Below are 21,113 nucleotides of genomic sequence, written 5' to 3'. Positions count from 1 at the left end.
TTTGCATGTATCAACAGGTTGACACATTCTAACGACAAAGACGCAACTTCCACTGAAAATGGAGCTTTTATAAGGTTTTTTTGTTTCTTTATAAAAATAAAATAACAGGTGTTGCCATCACTGGCCAATTTCACAATTGAACTGCAGTGCACAAACAGTTTTCTTGGCACAGATCCCAGAGGCTAGGCTACAGCGCTATTCACTTCGAAACAATGGTCACAGAGTATATTTTCGTGCAGATGTTGCAAGTCCAAATCGCGAGGTGGGAAAATTTTTTAATGCACATTTCCCAGCAGTAAACATGTCTTATGGTGCCGGACAAATATCAACATACCCAGAAAGAGCCACAGGATCAACTTTTACAAACAAGAAAAATTGGATGTAGCTGTCGGAAGTGTCCTTTAAAAGAGTGGCTCCACTAGGTTACCTTGGTGGTCATAGCTGACAAAAACAGTTCCCGTGAAACATACAATTTATATTTGATACTCAATTACTACATCAGTAACAACCTTCTCTCTACCTTCAAAGTTCAGCAATAAATGCACCCTGATTAGCAGTGTCGAATGATTTAGAATGAAATAGAAATAACAATCACACAAAAATTAACGAAACCTCTAGCCTATCTTCTCCCACAACAGCACCATAACAACACACCATTTCTATTTCCCACCGGGCCTATCATCCTTACCAAAGTTCAAACTTGCTTCCATTATTTATGGCCCTTTCACAATGGCCAATATAGATTATACAGATAACAAGAGTGCAGTAAAGAGGTGCCTGCTCTATCTGCAAGACTCAAAATGCACTCAATGCGGAGTTGTTGACCTGAGTATTTAATGCAGAGGTTTGCTCTCGGAGGACTACTGACACTGAGTTTTTGCTTCTTTCTTTCAAATGATGAGTTAGACATGGACAACTGCACAATATTAGCCTATGACTGCTAAATAATTTATAATTGAATTTCTTCTTAAGTTTCGGTTTCATCAATCAACTGATCGCTGTGACGTGTTATTGACCTTTTGGTTCCATGAGGAGTGAAAAAAGTGGCAATATAACTGCTGATATGTCATATGTTGTCATTCCAGCTCTTGAAGCAAACTGGTTTAAATGGTGTAGTGAATTGAAACATCATATCAACGTTTATATTGCAGGTTTTTTTCATGCCTCATGTTACCTAATGGCCAACTGCAAGCCACAGCCATCGCTCAGTTGATGAAACCGAAACAGCATGAGAGATGAAATTCAGTTATACATTACTTACCAGTTGCAGGCAGATATCACACAGTGATCTATGTATTGTGATGTCTGAAGCATCATTTAAAGGAAAAAGATCCACAACTAAAATTAGGTGTCTAGTCCAAGTTTCCATGCCAGCATGGCCTTAAGGAATACTCTAATCCTACTAAATCCTGCATGAAATCACTCAATTTACACATGCCTTTGCCACCTACACAGCTTCATGATAACTGACGCAAACCACTATCCTTGCTACTTTTGTCTCACGCTTTGAACGGCATCAACTTCTTTCAATGTTGTGCTCATTTAGACTTCTACATCCCAGCTGAGATTATGTTCGTGCAACTTGTAAATTTTATATTAACAGTGATGTTTTTTCTACAGTTATTTCAATGAGGATACAGTAACGATGAATGGAGAAATAAACATGGTCTGCACAGCATTGCAACACAAGGATCCAGTCTGTTTCATTTCATCCAAGGCCTGCTTCACTGACCTCTCGTGAAACTGTTGCCATCTTCGAACACCTTTTTAGTCCATTTCCCAAGAGCAGTAACAGCTAGCCAGTGATTGAAGTTAGGCTAGTTACTTTTTCATGACTACAATCTTAGCATGAAAAACAGGACGCAGAAAAGAAACAACACGAGCGCTTTTTGTTTCAAACACACAAGCGAAGATATGAAATGGCAGAAGTGAAAGGTCACGGTTAAGCTAGCTATCTAGGTAGGCCATCTCCTTTGCTAGCAAGCCGACTAAAGGTGTGCTAATGCAATCTGTGCCGTTTTTGTTGATTGCAAAGGTGCCGACTATTTAGAGCATAAGCTGCTCCTGACGTTTCTTTAAATATTTTCCACTCGCGAAGGTCTGGCTTGCACTCGCATCCTTAGCAATCTCGGCAGTAAAGCACGAGATTGCTTTTGGGTGTTGATGACCTCAACGACTTGACGCTCTCCCTCAGGCGTAAAAGCTATGTCAGGTGTTTCCACTGTCAAAATCTCTTCTGATGGTGCTCATTGGCAATTCCATGCACCATCATGTCACAAAGTTATGCAAGTTATATGTTCACTTGTTTGCCCCCAAAGGCAATGGCTGTGTCTGAAATTCTCATGAATGAATGGACAAATTACCAACCTCAAGAGGCATTACAATTACACGCTGCAGTGTAACAGATGCGATCGCCTTGCCCATCTGAGCTCAGGTGTCAGTTTCCAATACCCCAGCATTTGAACACGCTGCAGGCCTCACATGGCACATGACCAATGCCATACATACATATACACACAGCCCCATTGCCAACCAGTTCGCTGGCTGTGTTGCTGCCAACTCCTCCGCCTGGCGACATTCGCATCACGGCCTTTCTCGGCATTTTTTTTTTATTTTCGATAACGCTCACGGCGCATTGCGCAGCCGTCCTTCGCAGCAGACGAGAGCGAGCCTCGCCTCTCGCACGCGTCCTAGAAGCAAGCGGCGTCCACCAAACACTCTCGCGCGCGTGCCGGTACATCGAAGAACCCGCCTGCTGCGACTGTGCAGCCTGCGCGCTGGCTGCGGCGGCCGTTGCGTCACAGCTGTACGCACCACAGCCAGTTCCCTCCCCGCCGAAGTTTAGCTTCGTTTCTTCTTCGTACGTCTCTCGCTAACGGTGTGACCTCGCTTCCCTGCGCGCTAGCTGCGCCTCCCGCAGAGCGGCGACGCCGCGACAATGCCGTGATGCGAGAGGCAACACAGCGGATACAAACAGGCCCTTCAAAAGCCCCGGCGTCGCGCCTGCCACAAACGTCCCATTATATTCTTCGCGGACACGACAAGCTGCCACTGCGCGCGCACACGCGCCCACCCCGCGTTTTATTGTGTTCTCTACGGCGTCGTCTTTCGTTCTTCTAAGAGCGCGCACACGCGCAAAAGGCTAAACGGACAACGGTCGTGCAGCAGACAACACGAGAGACGTTATATGCCTCAACGAAGACTCCCAACGCTACCGACCCGCGCGTGTCGGTACAGGTGCAACCGCCGGTGTATTAAATGACGCAACTTGCGAGTGTAGCGATCGTCACGCCCAGTGAAGGAATGCAAAAGTGCACTGAATGCAGCCGCGCCCCAACAGAGTGCTATTCTGGATCGCGTAAGCGTTCTGAGACAATGGAACGAGTCATTTGCATGATCGCATGACACGCGAAGCGCTTCCAAAGTGCGAGGAGATTAGTCACGCTACAACAGCCCTACATGCGTCGAGCGCGGTCGCTGCACCTGAGCCGTGCGACACGCTGCCTGCGGTCCCCCGGAAACGCGGAGCTACCGATACGTGTTCTACGTCGGCAGAAATAGTTTTCTTTTTCTACGCCCACGAAGAAAACAACTGCCGGCAGATCGTGCCGGCTCACGAAGCGAGCTTCCCGGTACATATAATAGGACAGGGGTCCCGCCCATTCAATCGAGTTAAAAGCGGTCGCGCTGGCTCGAGCGAAAGGAAACACGCTGTGCCACGGCGCGGCGCGCGCGCTCTTTTTCTACCCCAGAAAAGCCGCCGGTTTCTCTTTCTGGTTCGTGCACAGGAAAGGAAGCGCGCGTAGGAAGCATGCGCTTCTCGCGACGGATACGTCAACAAACAACACACACAACCCGACCGCCACGACGTCCAGCCCCGCTCTCAACTCACTTTTGTGCCGGAGACGACCCAGCAGACCCATGGGCGAAGACCAGACGGATTTCCAAATCGATGTCATGTCGTCGCCGCCGTAGAAGCGCAGAGCAAGGCGATACCGAGTTACCGTAATATGCGTGCTAAACAAACGTCAACGAAGACCGACGACGGTGCTTGGCCGCGAGCCAGACCAGTTTGTTTTCGCTTGGGGTAGTACGGCACTGGTACGGGTTTCGCCGTCGTTGCGGTCAGTTCCTGTCCGTAGGCGCCTCGTAAACAGACTCGCCGCCGGGAAAAAACAGCCGTTCGCGGAAATTTGACGGCGCGCCGCTCGCTTGACGCCGTCCCCTTGCAACCTGCGGCTACTGCTACTGCGAGCTAACTTTGCGCCAGTCATGTAACGAGAGAAGTGGAAAGCTAAAAAGAAGCAAAAAATGCGCGTTTCCCTTTTCTGCTATTTTCACGTCGCATCGGCGCGCCTCAGTTTCGCAGAGAGAAAGAAAGCGGTTCCATGGTTCATGAAAGAAAATGCTCAGGCACTCATTGAACAGGCGATGAACTCGAAGTGTAACGGATTCGCTCAACTGCTACACCTTGTCCTTGGCACGCAAAAACGACCTCTAGATCGCTTGACAACTACGTGAGCTGAGCGGCGTCGCATCGGCGCTATCTCCATCGCCATCAGTTGTGGCGAGAGCAGCTGAGGGGTGGGAACTGGCCGCGAACTGTGCAAATCCCCACCGCTTCGGTGGGAACTCGTGAGTTTTCTTCGTTGTATACCTGCCGCTGCTCTCTGACGTGTACTTCTGGTGAGCCAGAAAGTGTGTGGTGTGTTCGTGCTGAGCACTTGTTGGAAACCTTTCCACGTAGACGCTCGCGCGCACTTCGGGCGGCGTGATTTTGGAGGGCCGATGTGGCGCTTGCAACGCGCGCCAAAGCGTTAAGCAAAGTGCAACGTGCGGCTCCGTTTCTATAATAGTTTTGCATTTTCGCCCTATAGACAATGGTTAGGGGAAATGAGCATGTCAGGTGCAAGAGGGTCTTTCTGGCTCGCTTTGAGCGGTCGCGTACCCTTTGTTGGGGCACTCAGTTGGTAAATAAGAGGGGCAGTTACTGGTATACAGGACTGCTGAAAATAGTTCGGGGTTTATTGCCTGAGATTCAGTGTACTGTCTTTCCTTCAATTCGTCCCCAAAGGAAGCTGCACTTGATCCGAAGTGCGCTCAGCCCCTTTGCACTGAGGCCACATCTTCCTGAAAAGGCATGTCTGTGTATGCACTGGCGGAGGGTGACAGCGCGCAGTGCTCGAGCTGTGCGCCATGCGTTCTTCAGAGAGTTTAACTATTTGCTTAACCACCAATATTTTACTCCTGGTGCAGCGAACGAGACAACCAACGAATGCCTTAGTAATGTGATCAGCTTTTAACTGAAAGCACTCGCCTTTTAGCAATCGTGTAAGCTTCCTACAGGAGCACTGCGTGCTATTTCACTGGGTTCTTTTTGCTAGGGTATAAATGTTTTGGAAGGACACATTAATAGTTTGTACAAGAAGGCCAGTACCTAACACAAAAACTATGGGGGGACGCTGAAAAGAACTAAAAAGAAGTTGTTGCAGCCTGTGCCACCAACTATAATGAGCCTAGTACCCAACGCGGTTCTAGTGTGAATGACATCTTAATTCTGTAGGACGTTTAGAGAGCTTGGCCATCATGGCTGACTATTTTTGTCTTACTTTGGCACATCTGTAGCGTTGTTATAATGAGATCTTTAAAACTGAATTGCATAGTGTAATTTTCATGCCTTTCCATTTCTAAATCTCCACTGTTGGTCTGATGTTGGTTTTTGAGGTGCATAGCTATAAGCATTCCTTAACTTTTCATTCTTGCAGTTACTTTGCTCACAGCTCTTTCCAACTGCCCTTCTAGTGCTTGCAGGAAAATTGGAACCAAGCATGGAATATGATTGGCTATCGGGAAATTAACGGCGCAGTAACAGTCTCGCTACTCGGCAGACACCTCAACCACATCGCAAGGGTAGGGAGGAAGGCGGAAGTGAAGGAGGTGCCATAGTGGAGCACTCCGGAATAATTTTGATCACCTGGGGATCTTTAACCTGCACTGACATTGCACAGCACACCTCCATTGAACTTGGCCGCCACGGCCGGGTCTGAACCCGGGCACTCCGGCTCTGTAGCCGAGCACCCTAACCATTGAGACAGAATATGAATTCCCTAGTCAAATGCTTTCTGGCAACTTATTTAAATGCTGATGGTTCTGTAACTGCCATTGTGAAGCGTCATGTCATAAACCAAAAGATGCGGAGTGACAAGGGTCTAACATAATGCAGATTCTGAATTTACTTGTTACTGAGGCATTGTGCACTGCATTCAGAGCAGTTAGGCGAATGATTATATTCAGTGACAGCTTTTCTTAGCTATGAAGAGAAGACTGCAAAGGAAAAACGTCTTTTACCATGTCACTCCAGCAGTAGTTTGGTTGTAAGACACCTGCCGGCACGTTGCTTAGCGCACGGCTGCCTCATTCCATGGCTGGTACAGTGGGAGCCATCGATGGGTGCTTCTTGCAACTGGACGTGTCTAGATAATTCGTTGTAATAAAAAAAACTGCTTTTGCCACGACTGTCTAACTTTTAAAATGTGCAGTTATTCTAGAAATATGTTTTAAGTAGCTAGTATCACCAATATGCTATTAACTGCATTCGGGAACTGTTTCATTGCTTAAGTATAGAGAATGTGTTCCAGCTCTCTAGCCTTGCCTGCACTCTCAAAAAAGTTGTCGCACAGTACATTTAATAGATGTTTGTGTGCCAGAGCAACACTGTAGGCTGTGAACGCCTTTTTAAAAACTTATGGAAAGGACATCATATAAAGGGTGAAGTACCAACAGTAAATAGTGATTGCAAACAGTACATTGAAAGTACTATCCGTTATTGGCGTCGAGTCTAGTATTATAGCACTCAGATTCAGCACACAGTTTCTAGCGTGCAAATACAAGAAATATGATGAAAAAAAAAACTACATTGAAGAAGGTCGTTGATGGAAGACGATGTAGCAGCGGCAAGTTAAATGGCAACTTCAAAACCCTGCAGCTCAAGTTTTATGATAGGCAGGATGGTAATTTTACCCTTATCGCATTCTTTGATGTTCAGAAAAGCCGGTCATTTTTGCTAGTTCCCTGCAGCAACATTTCTTCAAATTTCTCAACTAAAAATTAACATAACAGGTAAGTATACAAGCACTTGCTGTGCATGAAATTAAATAACATGTTTAGAATCAACACAAAAAAATATGTCCCTAAAGATTTTTTAATTCATCACCATCATCCGCCCGACTACGCCCATTGCAGGGCAAAGGCCTCTCCCATGTCTCTTTAATTAGCCCTGTCCTTTGCCAGCTGCATCCACCCTATGCCAGCAAACTTCTTAATTTTGTCCACCCACCTAACTTTCTGCCGCCCCGTGCTACGCTTGCCTTCTCTTGGAATTCACTCAGTTACCCTTAAGGACCAGTGGTTGTCTTGCTTTCGTATTACATGCCCTGCCCAAGGCCATTTCTTTCTCTTGATTTCGACTAGGATATCATTAACTCGCGTCTGTTCCCTCACCCACTCTGCCCGCTTCCGGTTCCTTAACGTTACACCTATCATTTTTCTTTCCATGGCTCACTGCGTTGTCCTTAACTTGAACTGAACCCTTTTCGTTAGCCTCCACGTTTCTGCTCTCTAGATGAGCATCAGTAAGATACAGCCGTCGTACACTTTTCTTTTGAGGGATATTGGTAAACTGCCATTCATGATCTGAGAGAACCTGCCATATGCGCTCCACTCCATTCTTATGCGTCTAGTTATTTCCCTCTCATGATCCGGATCAGCTGTCACTACCTGCCCTAAGTAGACCTTTACCACTTCCAGCACCTTGCTGTCAATTGTGAACTACTGTTCCCTTGCTAGACTGTTGAGCAATACTTTTGTTTTCTGGGTGTTAATTTTTAGACCCACCGTTCTGCTTTGTCTGTCTAACTCATTGATCATGATTTGCAGTTCATCTCCTGTATTACTGCTGAGGTTTCCACTGAGTCTAATGCTTTCTCGTAATCAATGAAGGCTATATGTAGGGGTTGGTTATATTCTGCACATTTCACTATCACCTGATTGATAGTGTGAATATAATCTATTATGGAATATCCTTTATGAAAGCCTGCTTGATCATTTGGGTAATTAAAGTCTAAGGTTGCCCTGACTCTATTAGCAATTGCCTTAGTAAATACCTTGTAGGCAATGGACAGTAAACTGATCGGTCTGTAATTTTTCAAGTCCTTGGCGTCTCCTTTCTTATGAATTAAAATAATGTTTGCGTTCCAAGCTTCTCATCATTAACAAATTTTTGTCTCAAGCCCTCTTCCCCCTTAAAGGAGTATACACACTCAATTTTTTTATGCGTGTTTTCACTTTTATAATGATGCGTAAGACGGTAGTATACATGTATAACCCCATGGTATTCGCCTATGACTGCTAAGTAATTTATAATCGAATTTCTTCTCTCACCTGTTTCATTTTCGGTTTCACCAGCTGAACAATGGCTATGTGATCAAAGGTTCATATAGGTCACATGAAGCATGAGAAAAACTGCAGTATAATTGTTGCTTGTTCACTTGTGTTCCAGCCGTTGAGGTAGGCTGTCTTTAGCATTGTAGTGAATTGAAACAATACAGCAGCTATTATATTGCAGTTTTTCTAACGCTTCACATTACCTATACAGACGTTTGTCGTCATAGCCATTGCTCAGCTGTTGAAACTAAATTGAAAGAAGAGAGGGAACAAATTTAATTATAAATTACAGGTGAAAACAATGGGTTGATCCATGTATAGCAGTGTCATTAAAAAATAAGAAAACATGCAACCAAAATTTGGTGTCTGTACTCCCTGAAGAACCCCGAGTGGTCGAAATTAATATGTTGCCCTCCACTGTAGCTTCCCATAGCCCATGTACATCTTTTTGACGTTAAGCCCTACACACCATACCAGTTTACCAAGTGTTGGCTCTGTGGTAATACACAGATCCAGTTCATTAGAGTAAACTAATAAAGAAAGGGCAGTCACACTTGGGATGATGAAATCAACAACACCTGGTAAAGCCGACCCTTGGTGAATGAAAATTATATCAGCACCAAGAACACTTTATTGAAGCTATCTTGTGTTGCCTTCGCATTGTACATACGTGTCTTACACATAACTTCATACTCAAGAGACCAGAAAATACTCTTTGTAAACCATGTGGCGAAGTAGTCATAGCAAATCATTTTATTTCCTCCAGGAAACTAAAAAAACTGTGAAAAAACGTCTCGCTGTATTTTACGGTAAACACGTTCCTTTCTACCTATCTCTCCATGTGACACAGCATTTGATATATCTATGCCTGTCAACTTGATAGGCAACCAGGATAAGACTTAGGGGCCTTCTTGACCACATTTTTAAAAAAGAAAATGCGATAGCATTTAGGTTATGTGCTTTGGTGTCTACAATGAGTGTCTTATGTTTTTCTTGCAATTTTTCCTCCAAAACTCCATTTGGAACTGGTTCCGTTGCCCTTATAGACTTTTTCACAAACAGGTCTACTGGAGCCACCATATTGCGCACTCGACTATGCCCGTAGCACAGGAAAAAGTTGAGGATTTAGCTCTCCCACGTTCTCCCCACAGCCTAGAAAAACCGGTTGTCCTGAGGGTCGTGAAAAGGTCTATACGGTATGCGTGAATCATCACCTTCTAGAATGTTTGAGTGCCTTTCTTTAGATTATCATATGGGATTATACTGTCCTGCCCACTAATCCTACTTAATCCATTTTCTGGGTTGGGCCTACTTCTAAAATTTTGGGGGGTCATGACGTTTTCAACTTTAGTAGTTTCCTGTTGCCTTCCTCACAAAATTATCCAATTATTCCACTCCTTACCCATGTGTGTGTGTGTGTATCAACAATGTACCCTGGCCAATCCCTCACCGTGGGTACGTGCCATTCAACCAGAGGTCATCATCATCATCATCAATTGGTCCACTGGTGGTCACGTGGTGTTGGTGACATCAAAGCCCTCTCATTCGCATTCATATATCGTGGGTAGTCCTCATACCACTACTGGCACAGTGGTGCAGCTGTTAAGTGGTGTGCCAGTGGCCGACAGGTGCTGTTTCAATCGTAGCCAATGGTAGGGCTTGTGAGATGCACATTGCTCTTCCCGAGCTCCCATGAAGCTCATGCGTGGCATCATGGTGGGCAGGTGGCAGCTGCATTGAATTTGGCAATGGTGGGCATTTTGCTCTGGTGTGCAGGTTGCCGCCTTCCATGGTGGGAAGGTTGTGATTACCTATGTCAAGGTCATGTGACCTCCCTCATCCAGTCGGGGAATTTCGTGGAGAATTTCATATTTTGCGGTGCTCTCTGATGGGTCAATTGGGGTCACATTACTCTGGTGACGTCATCAAGGAATTGATGAATCAGAAAATTTTGTTACTGAGAAGCCAGAAATTTTTTGTGAGACGACAGCCTATATGCCATTGCATTAAAATAGTATAATGTCCTTTAAGACTTGTCATTCCGTGCAGTTTTAAGAACAAAAAAAGTTCTCAGCTCTCTGCATGTGTTACTTTAAAAGGAGTACTCTAAATAGTGTTCTCGCAAACGTCAGCTGTATTAAAGGGATTAAGAGACATGCATAACACACTTCGTGTGCTATGTTGCATGTTGTAGCTGTGGCATATATCCTCTATTCTTCCTACCCGGCAGTAGAGAGACCACATATCTTTAAGTTAAGGCCTAATCACCTGTTCGTTTTCTTTTATCGCGCAGCTTCTCATAAAACCATCGCTCGGCTGAGGGCAACACAATGTCTTCATCATCAGCATCATCTTCACCGTGGCATTACTATGTGCCAATCCTGCTGGCCTCTCCTGTGGCACTGCTCATGGTATCGCGGCTGTGGCACCGGTACCAGGCCCGCCGAGCATGCCTGCGGCACCGCCATTTTCTCATCACAGGCGGCTCGAGTGGCATCGGTCGCGCGCTGGCTCGCGCAGTGATACGCCGTGGAGCAAATGTGACGCTGGTGGCCCGCAATCTGGACCGTCTTGAGGAAGTCAAGATCGAGCTCCTGGAAGAGGCGAGCTCACCAGAGCAGGCTGTCCACACTCTGTCGGCGGACCTGACGGAGGGAGAAGTCGGCGAGGCGGTGCTGGTTCGGGGCGTCGTGGAAGCGGAGCAGGTGTGCGGGCCTGTCGACTACCTGGTGAACTGCGCGGGAGCAGCAGTCAGCCAGCGCTTTGACGAGACGCTGTTGTCCGATTTCCGACACATGATGGAGGCAAGTGTGTGTTCTTGGGCCTTAGATTTGCTGACCTCTGTTTCAGCTTTCTTCCTGAGAGCTCTGAACAGATGGCACTGAGGCCTTCCTTTTCCTGACGGACAACTCGCGATAGGGCCTGCGGAAGCTGGTGTGATTTTTATACATGGTTCAGGCCTCGGATGTTGAACTCCACTAGCCAACCTATGATCCCAAGTGCACCTCATCGTTCCCTCAGCTCCTGGCGTCAGTGAGCGGACCTCTCTCAGAGGAAGCTATGCAATCACTGTCAGTATGCATACAGTCTATCCTTTTCCCTGTCCCTTTCCCCACTTTTCCCACACGTTGGCTGCCCAGTAATTCCAGACGTCTGCGGTGCGGGCAGCAGACATTGTCCCTTTGTTTATAAGCACACGCACACAAGGCAGGGCAGTCAAGCATTACTGCGAGAACAGGGTCCAACATGTCGTCTTCTGTCGTTGAACATGTACTGCATTTTAAGTTTGTTCATTTTTTGCAGTTGTACAGCAGGTTCCTAGCATTGTTTTATATTTTCTGTATATCTTCTTGCACCAGCCCTCTCAGTTGCTTCAGCTGTTACTTCTTTGTTTGCCTAAGGTTTCAGAACCAGAGTGCTTTAAAGAAAATTTCAGTGCTTTTGTACAGTATAGTGCTTGTACAAGGCTCTGTTAAGAGCTGCATCAGGTCAGCCCTGTCTAACTCAGAGCCAGGTGAACATACCTCACAGACAGTAAGCACCACCTGCTTATTAGGGCATGTGCAGTAAGAGCAACTTAACACTGGCAGACACCGCAAAGCACATGCAACCTGCTTGTCTTTTGGCAGGGTGCTTAGCTGTTCCTCGTTTAGCTTGTATTTGTGAGCAATGCTGGGGAGAATGTACTGCTAGGTCTGAAATCTATAGTTTTGCATGGTTCAGGAATCACTGTAATGCTGTGTCCCACACCACTGTGATGGCATTGTGACGTGCATCTCATAGGTGAACTACCTGAGTGCTGTACATGCTACCCGTGCGGTGCTGCCTGGCATGAAGCAGCGCGGATCAGGCAGTGTGACATTCGTGTCGTCCGTTGCTGGCCTCATGGGCATTTACGGCTACACAGCCTACTGTCCAGCCAAGTTTGCCCTTGTTGGACTGGCCCAGTCGCTTCGCATGGAGGTGAGTGCTAGTCCCTTTACGGTGGAGGTGGCTTCTGGTGTTTGCGGTACAGCTAGAGTTGATGTCCGCTCGGACACAGTCACTTGTGTGGCTATAAATAAACGAGCGGTTCTCAATCTCTAGTGCCTGGAAATACCGATGGCTCCTCAAAGGTGCTGAGGCACTCTGCGTGCCTTAGCTTCTATCCTTTAGTGTCTCACATGCATGCGGAAAGGAGCGTGCGGATGCATGGCTCTTAAAATAATGTTCAACCTCAATTAATGACTACTGGCTGTACATTAAAACAGTCTGAAAAAGTGCAGTACGATTGGTTCCATATGAAAGAGGGTAAAATAAATGGTGGGGTTTGAGGCATGCGTGAGTTACTTCAAAGCATTTCAAGCATACCTGTCAAAAATCTGGATATAATGGGAAGTGGGGATGACGTGTAGTGCATATGTACAGGGATTGTACTTGGCTGTTTTAGGAGTGAGTTTGCCATACAAGACATTTCTCATTTCAGAAATTTCCAGCAGTCTGTTTTCTGAAGGAATCCTCAAAAGTGGGGGCCTTCATCAAAAGATGTTTTGGACTGTCAAGTTATGCCCAAGTGGCCCGCGGGGCTTTTTTTTGTGTGTGTTGCATGAGGTACAAATGGCACTGAGTGCAAGATTCATTGGTCGCCGCAGCAACTCACAGGGAACCATTCCTGAGTGCCGGACTGTTTACGACGGTTCTTCCATACTGTCATGGACATGCACACGCAACGTGTGCTGACCATGCACAACAGAACCACTCGTCTCAGCATTGCCAAAAATGAACGGGGCTCAAAAATGGCTGCCTGGCTTGTAGATTGCATGTGTGTAAACTTGACAATTTCAACAATTCTTATCTTCACCCGCACAGTTGGTACTGAGGACCACACACTGCAGTGTACCTTTTTATCTATGCATGGATACAACTTCACAACAAAGCGGCATATGCTTGTCATACAAGGCCCTCCGGCCAAGGGTGCCGACCGGCTGCCTTGACATCGTGGTTGAACCATTAGCCCATGGTTAATCTCCTTGCACCTGCCAGCACACAACGATGACATGCTATCAAGTGCAAAGGGATTAACCGCAGCATCATTAGAATCGGCCAACACCATTGGCTGAAGGGCCTCCTTTGAAGGGGATTTTCCACTTCATTCTTGAGTTGTATCCAACTACAGTGCGACTTCTGTATGCATTTGCCAGGGACTCTGAAGGTTTCGTGTGGTCCATACTCTCAGGGTCGGACCCTTTCCGCTTGCCTTTCACTTCCCTGCAATGCCTACCAGTGATCGCGTGGAAAGCAGTGAACAGCCCAGAAGCGTGCCATATTAAAAGTTAAATAAAAACACACCAGACCAACAGAGTTCAACAAAGCGGCCCCCCGCACCATGGGATAAGCGGCAAAAACAAGCTCTTTATTTCAGTAAGCTTAGAAAAAAATTAGTCGGAAGGATGCATTAGTCCCATAAGAAAGCTTTCTGTTCGTCATAAAGGCATGAATAAGTCCAAAAAAATCTGCCAGTGGCTGCTGTAGCTTCGATCTCTCTGGCTTTGGCCAGGTAGACGTGTTTTTTGAGGAAATGTGTTTCTTTTGGGGAGGGTTGCAACGAGTGCTTTTTGGTACGAGAAATGTTGCAAATGTTGCGTTGAGCATCTCGTCATGCAAGGTCCGGAAAGCGTTCATCTCGTTTTTGCCGCACATTTTTGCCTGTGGCCTCCTGCATACGGGCTACATTCAGAGCACAGCACTAGGCCGTGGCTGCATCCATGGACCTCCCGCAACGTGACAGAGGTGCCACATCGCCACTGGCGGCTTATCACAACTGCAGCAGCTGCTACTGCACAGACGCGTGGGATGCTGCGCAATTCTGTCATCCCTCGCCTCACACTTCGTCGTCTTATCTGCTGAAAACCAAGTGCGAGTCACATGATCGCCCATGACCACCCTGTGATCACGGGTTGGTCAAGTGGCCTAGTAGCAGTAGTAGTCATGACCATCTGGTCGCAACGATGGCTCCTACTGCGTGAAGGCTGAGAACCTTGGCTATAGCAGCTAGTACTGTAAAAAAAAAGCGGCAGTTTCTAGTGTTGAGTTGCACAACTAACCAATCACAGGAGTAAACAAAATTGTCATTTTAATGTTTGACCATGTTAAGTAAGCCAGATGCATACAAACTCATGCACTTATAATTTTTGTCATGATTAGCTTTTGTTTATGTAACCAGCAAAGCATTTTCTTTTCATGGAATAACTCGTGTGGTGGTCATATATTTGGATGGAACTGCATCGCATATCTGGCTGTGGCGATAGTTCGCTGGTTAAGTGCTTTGTGGGACCCAAGCCATTAAATAATAATAGTAGTGCCTCGTTAATACAACCCCCATTAATATGAACAACTGTAATTATGGACAGTTTTTCTGGCGACCAAACTTTTTCAATGTATTTCCGCCTCGTAAATATGGAAACTCGCTGTCTGGAGAATGGACAGGAGGGAAATGCACAGCTCCCAACAGGGCTCATGTATTTTTGTCACAGTAATATGTATGCAGATGAGAACAAGATCTCTACTGCCCCGACAAAGTGTTTCGATTTCTGCATTTTGAGCGTAGGATATCGGAGGGAATGCAATGAAAAAGTGCGAAGGGCTGAGTGACGGCCCATCTCGTTGGTGGTTTCATACTTTATGGTACAAAGCTGCCCAATTGGCGCGCCTCACTATTTTCCATATTGCTTGAATGACTGCAATGGAAATTCTTTCCAGCTTGTGCCACGTAAAAAGCTGCATTCAGCAGTCGTCAGCCAACTGTGTACTGATATATACTAGCAGTTTGTGAGATATGAGCAGTCATAGTAGTAGCTAGGTCATTTAGCCACGAGACTCCTTCAAACATTTCATAGATCACTAGGCGTGTTAAGCTGCACAGCATTATTTCAAGCATAATAGCGACCAGAATAATGGGCCTGTAGCTCCGAAAATCATGTCTAAGTTCAACTTCGCTAGACATCAGTATGCACAGAAGCAGGCCTTAATTACATTTTTTTTTTCTTCATGATTCGTTATTACGGACGACTCTCTTTATGGACAATTTTGCTCTGGAACCGTTGTGTCCATATTAACGAGACACGACTGTATAGCCAGCCAGTATTTGAGCCATGGCTGGATGCGTGTTGCATTCTGTGTGTGGAGCAGCCCATATAGTTGTCATTTAATAGCCGGCGATCTTCTCGCACAGGTAAAGCACCGTGGTGTACATGTGATGGTGGCTTTTGTGCCCGACACCGACACGCCGGGCTTCGCCGAAGAGGAACGTACCAAGCCAACCGAGACAAAGCTCATTTCGTCTGCAGCTGGGCTATGGTCTCCCGACGCCGTGGCCAGTGCCCTGCTGCAAGACATACTAGAAGGCAACGTGACCTCGACCATGGGGCTGGATAGCTGCATGGTTCTCACGCTGTGCGCGGGCATGATGCCACCGAGCTCACTGCTCGAGCTGGTGATGCAAGCTGCAACCATGGGCGTGCTGCGCATTGTGGGATGCCTTTACCTGAGACACTTCTACAGGGTTGTGGCCCACTGTGCAGCAAAGCGCGAAGGTGGGAAGAAGGGAAGCTAACTCGTAAGAGCAGGAGGACGTATGGCTGCTGGAAGGCTATCAATGTCCGAGGGGATGACAAGTGCACAGCACTTGCATGCGAGTGTTTAAAATGGGCATTTTAAAATTTGTGAGGCAGTCTTTTTTTGGTGCCTGGAGTTATGCATGTGCCAAGTATGGTGAGCTGTTGCGGCCCCTTGTTCGAGGAATTTGGGGCCAAGAAGTTTGGTGGGTTGGTACTTCGTGCATTCTGCACATGAATGTCTATAGTACTTTGCATTTGCATCTGAAATGCTACCGTACAGGAATGATGTGGGCCACTGACAGTCTTTGCAGTGCCGTCATTTTAGCAGCTGTCTTTGGTGTTGGTCACAAATACGCTAGCTTGCAGTGTGTACACTTTTCACATTGTTGCAGGTTGTGTGTTGTCTGGGCAAGTGTTGCTACTCTGACATAAAAAACTCGTGCAAACTGTCTGCTATGCCATGCTCGTGGAACGAGAGGCTGCTAAACATGTCCCAGCTGGGTCAGTTCAAGCTTCGAAATGGCTTTTGTAAGGCGTACAAAATGTCAGGCATGTTGTTGGGAGGATTGTGCTTGCCACCTCACAATAGCTGCAGCGCATTTACTTCTCAGTGATTGGTACAGACCATTTGGGACATGGTTGACGAGCACAAATATTGTGTAGCAGTAGTGCTTTGCATATGTATGGAAAATACGCAATAATTTCATCCTGACGATGCAACAGTGGCCTAACAATGAACAGGCTGTACACTTGATCAACACCTATGTTCTCGTTACTTCTGCCAGGCTTCCCACGTGTGTGTTTCGGTTCTCTAATTTCCTTACCTTTATGTCGCTCAGGGTTCCGACAGCGTTGTATACGGCGCAGTTAATCTCCCATGCATGGTTTGTGGGATGAACACATTCTGTGAACTAGTTTTGTCGCTGGCATGTCTCTCATCAGTGTGGGTGGTTTTTATGTCCTGCTGAACCATTCTGTTCGTGGCAGGCCGTCGTGCACTGCCGCGCCTTGGTCATGCTTTGTTACTTAATGTGTGGGTGTGCGTGCGTAACTAAAGCAGACAAACAGACGCATGTGTTTGGAGGGCATGTACAACGAAACAGTGTCCGCTATTTCTTAACGCACACGACAGCTAGTCACAGTGCCTCACACAGTGTCTAACCACTGTGCCAGGTCTTGCCTGGGGACAGCCCTCTGTTGACCTGTGTCTTCACATTGATCCAAAAAACTGAACTGACTGGTGCGACATTTTTGTGATTGAGTATTAATCAATAAACTGCTCGCAAAACAATGGTTGTTTTGGTGCCTTGACGTGTGTGCACAGGTATGCATGTTTCACACTTGAGACGTTTTGCCTCCCGGGGTCTTGAACTGCAAAAACAACTTAATTATGATCATATGAGATCCCTGCAGGTAATTTATTTCAAAGTGAGCTACCTCGATTTCCTCTATTCCAGAGGCAGAAAACTGCTTCAAAGATTTTTGATTGCAGGCAAGTGGTGGGGACTTGAGCATCTAGCTGGTATGGCATAATCCGTTTGGGCTCTCATTATGTTCTACGATAGAAATCTGACAAATTACATGTACATTTCCAACCCCGTTTTGCAAAAATGACATAGCTCTAAATCCTTTTACGATTCACACACATAGCACACTTCTACACTTACAGAACGCCATATTCAAGAAACCATCATCATCATCAGCCTGACTACACCCACTGCAGGGCAAAGACCTCTCCCATGTCACTCCAATTAACCCTGTCCTTTGCCAGCTGCGCCCACCCTATGCCTCCAAACTTCCTAATCTCATCCGCCCACCTAACCTTCCGCCGCTCCCTGCTACGCTTGCCTTCTCTTGGAATCCACTCCATTACCGTTAAGGACCAGCGGCTATCTTGCCTTCGCAGTACATGCCCTGCCCAAGCCCATTTCTTCCTCTTGATTTCGACTAGGATGTCATTAACGCACGTCTGTTCCCTCACCCACTCTGCCCGCTTCCAGTCTCTTAAAGTTACACCTACCATTTTTATTTCCATGGCTAGCTGTGTAGTCCTTAACTTAAGCTGAACCCTTGTCGTTAGCCTCCACGTTTCTGCCCCGTAGGCGAATACCGGTAGGATACAGCTGTTGTACACTTCTCTCTTGAGGGATATTGGCAACCTGCCATTCATGATCTGAGAGAATCTGCAATATGCGCTCCACCCCATTTTTATCCATCTAGTTATTTCCCTCTCACGATCCGGATCAGCTGTCACTACCTGCCCAAGTTGACGTACTTTACCACTTCCAGGCCCTCGCTGCCAATTGTGAACTGCTGTTTCCTTGCTAGACAGTTGAACATTGCTTTGGTTTTCTGCATGTTAATTTTTAGACCCACCGTTCTGCTCTACCTGTCTAACTCATTGATCAGGATTTGCATTTCACCTCCTAAATGACTCAGCAAGGCAGCGTCATCAGCGAATCGCAGATTATTTAGGTATTCTCCATTTACTCTTATTCCCAACTGTTCCCAATTCAGGCCTTGGTATACCTCCTGTAAATAGTCGGTGAAAAGCATTGGCGAGAATGTGTCTCCTTGCCTGACGCCCTTTCTTAGTGAAATTTTATTGCCGATTTTATGGAGGGCTACGGTAGCTGTGCAGGTCCTATTTATTCCTTATAGTATTTTGACATAAGGCTCTTCTACACCCCGATTCCGCAATGCCTGTATGACTGCTGAGGTTTCCACTGAGTTGAATGCTTTCTCGTAATCAATGAAGGCTATATATAGGGGTTGGTTATGTTCTGCGCATTTCTCTATCATCTGATAGTGTGAATATGATCCATTGCGGAATATCCTTTACGAAAGCCTGCCTAATCATTTGATTCATTCAATTCTAAGGTTGCCCTGACTCTATTAGCGATTACCTTAGTAAATACCTTGTAGGCAACGGATAGTAATCTAATCGGTCCGTAAATTTTCAAGTCTTTGGCGTCTCCTTTCTTATGAATCAAGATTATATTTGTGTTCTTCCAAGCTTCTGGTGCAGTCGAGGTCATAAGGCATTGCATATATAGGATGACTATTGTTTCTAGCAGAATCTCCCCTCCGTCTTTCAACAGAACTAGTCTTACCTGATCCTCGCCACCTGCTTTTCCCCTTTGCATTGCCCCTAAGGCTTTCTTTATTTTCTCTTTCGTTACTGGCGGCATGACGCATAGCTCTGCGCTACTGTCTCCATCAGTAACGTTCCGATTGCATTGGCTACTGTATAGATTTGCGTAGAACTATCCCCCTACTTTCACTATCTTATCCATATTCCTAATGACATTGCCCTCCTTGTTTCTTAACCCATACATCAGGTTTTTACCTATACCTAGTTTCCTCCATTCTTTAGAGAATGCTCCGTTCTCTGCATATTGAACTTCCTTATGTCTGCTACCTTGCGCTTATTAACTTCGATAACTCTGCTAGTTCTATTTTGTCTGCAGGATTAGTTGCCCTCATGCTTTAACATTTCTTAATCAGATCTTTCATCTCGTGAGATAGACATGTATTCTGAATTAACTGTTTTCTTTATCATCCGTAGCAGCTCCCGCAACAGAAAATTAGCTACTCTATCCTTTAGTAAAACATTCCACTGCACGACAGAAGAAAAATGATCAGCTGCGGTTTAACTACTGAACCTGGTTAGAAAGCGAAAGCTGTGGTGTACCGGGCAAGTAGACGCGGCACGGCGTCCGTAACATTGAGCGCGTTCCGCACACTGGATAAGCAACACGCCCACACAAGTGGCAGTTAAAGGTTGGTCACCCAATGAACGTTGCGGCCTATTGCTGAAGTGCCCTGTGTCTGCCATAGCGTTGTCAGCACTAATGCATGCAGCCCACATCTCTCTCACCACCTCCACACATCTCAAAGCGTGTCCACTGTCCCAGGGAGCCAGTCATGCACCCTTCCTTTACTCAAAATCAGTATAATGTTCTCAGCGCCAAGTAGGAAGCACAAAGAACGCCGACGGCCTATACAAACAGAGGTGAGCACTTGGTTACAGCGGCGGCTGAATGACGTCATAGCTGCCACATGGTTTCCCCTCGGTTCAAGGTCAAAGAAGGTCAAACTTAGTGCCACACGAAGAGCGGCTTTACCCAGCATAGTGAGGTTTCGCTTCAAAAGTTGCAGCACCAGGCAACACTTCCAAAGTCCACCGTAGAAATTTGCAATGTCCATCTTTATTTCTTGTGTTCTGGTGATCCTTTTTGCTAGCCATCAAATGGCCCTACCTTTTTGTCCAGCAGGGATTTCAAATGTTGCTAGCATCTCTGACTTTGTGAAAACAGCTGTAAATGCTTAAAAAAAAAACTGAAAAGCCGCTTGCACAATCACAGGCGCCGAACCACAAAGGGTCAAATGGGGCCCTTCGTTTTTCGGCTAAAATCCTACTTTATACGATTTGTGCACCACGAATAGACTTATTAACATCTGAAATTAAACCCGATTCCTGCTCAAAAATTCACTTTAGAGAATGCATTTTTTACCAAGCCCAAGGCACCACACGAAAAATAGCGTACATCTTGCACTTGTTACAGAAGGGCTGCTGTTATCCTAACAACAAATTTGCACAGCTAACCTTAGATCTTAAACCCTTTTTAGCATTTGTTATTAAATAATCGTCTTTGAACCCTAATCAATAATCGTCTTTGAATTGTAGCAAGAGGCACAGATATTGGCGGCCACCAGACTTCTCTCCGGAGTCAGTGCGTCAAGCACTACCCACGTTAACTATGTCCTGCTCGATGGCTCTTTCACGGCACATATAAAATGGCTGCCATGATGTTCAGTTAATATTTTCACTGTGTACAGGCCGTAGAGGCCTTGTACAAACATGGAAATGCTGTATAGATATAATTCATAAGCAAAATAATTTCAATACATGAGGCACAAGAGTGCATATCCAATTCCGGAAAGCTTTTCAATGCAACCTGCCGTCTGTGCAAAATTTTATAAAACAAGCAGTAAAGAGGTCATATCATGTCGCCCAGAACGAGCGCTATACTGTAAAATGACTTTCTGTGTAAAATATGTCCAGACAAAAAA

General features: G+C 46.0%; 2 protein-coding genes across 5 annotated transcripts in view; one reads left to right on the top strand and one right to left on the bottom strand.

Moving 5' to 3' along the window:
• Nucleotides 1-4,027, bottom strand: part of LOC144099338 (low density lipoprotein receptor adapter protein 1-like) — a 40,516-nt gene extending 36,489 nt beyond the window's left edge. For all 3 annotated transcript variants that reach the window (XM_077632562.1, XM_077632560.1, XM_077632561.1), the window contains exon 1: nucleotides 3,893-4,027. In XM_077632562.1, coding sequence (XP_077488688.1) covers nucleotides 3,893-3,959 — 67 coding nt within the window. In that variant the 5' untranslated portion in view covers nucleotides 3,960-4,027. The remainder of the gene's footprint in view (nucleotides 1-3,892) is intronic.
• A 458-nt stretch (nucleotides 4,028-4,485) lies between these two features.
• LOC144099337 (3-dehydrosphinganine reductase-like) lies at nucleotides 4,486-17,328 on the top strand. Of its 2 annotated transcripts, none has more exons than XM_077632558.1 (4): nucleotides 4,486-4,635; nucleotides 10,736-11,246; nucleotides 12,226-12,405; nucleotides 15,653-17,328. In XM_077632558.1, the coding sequence occupies exons 2-4, from the start codon at nucleotides 10,773-10,775 to the stop codon at nucleotides 16,031-16,033; spliced, it is 1,035 nt and encodes a 344-aa protein (XP_077488684.1). In that variant the 5' UTR covers nucleotides 4,486-4,635; nucleotides 10,736-10,772; the 3' UTR covers nucleotides 16,034-17,328. The 2 variants fall into 2 exon arrangements, with proteins under 2 accessions (XP_077488684.1, XP_077488685.1); XM_077632559.1 differs by having other exon boundaries at nucleotides 4,548-4,686.
• The last annotated feature ends 3,785 nt before the right edge of the window (nucleotides 17,329-21,113 follow it).

This window comes from Amblyomma americanum, chromosome 7 (assembly GCF_052857255.1).
Source record: "Amblyomma americanum isolate KBUSLIRL-KWMA chromosome 7, ASM5285725v1, whole genome shotgun sequence".
In the NCBI taxonomy this organism is placed as follows: Eukaryota; Metazoa; Arthropoda; class Arachnida; order Ixodida; family Ixodidae; genus Amblyomma; species Amblyomma americanum.
This window is presented reverse-complemented; position numbering and strand designations above follow the sequence as displayed.

What these genes read in the sequence shown, in the direction of transcription:
- LOC144099337 (XM_077632558.1), top strand. Translation starts at nt 10,773, where the DNA reads ATGTCTTCATCATCAGCATCATCTTCACCGTGGCATTACTATGTGCCA. An exon ending in ATTTCCGACACATGATGGAG is followed by an intron (nt 11,247 to 12,225) that starts GCAAGTGTGTGT and finishes TGCATCTCATAG; the next exon opens with GTGAACTACCTGAGTGCTGT. An exon ending in CCCAGTCGCTTCGCATGGAG is followed by an intron (nt 12,406 to 15,652) that starts GTGAGTGCTAGT and finishes CTTCTCGCACAG; the next exon opens with GTAAAGCACCGTGGTGTACA.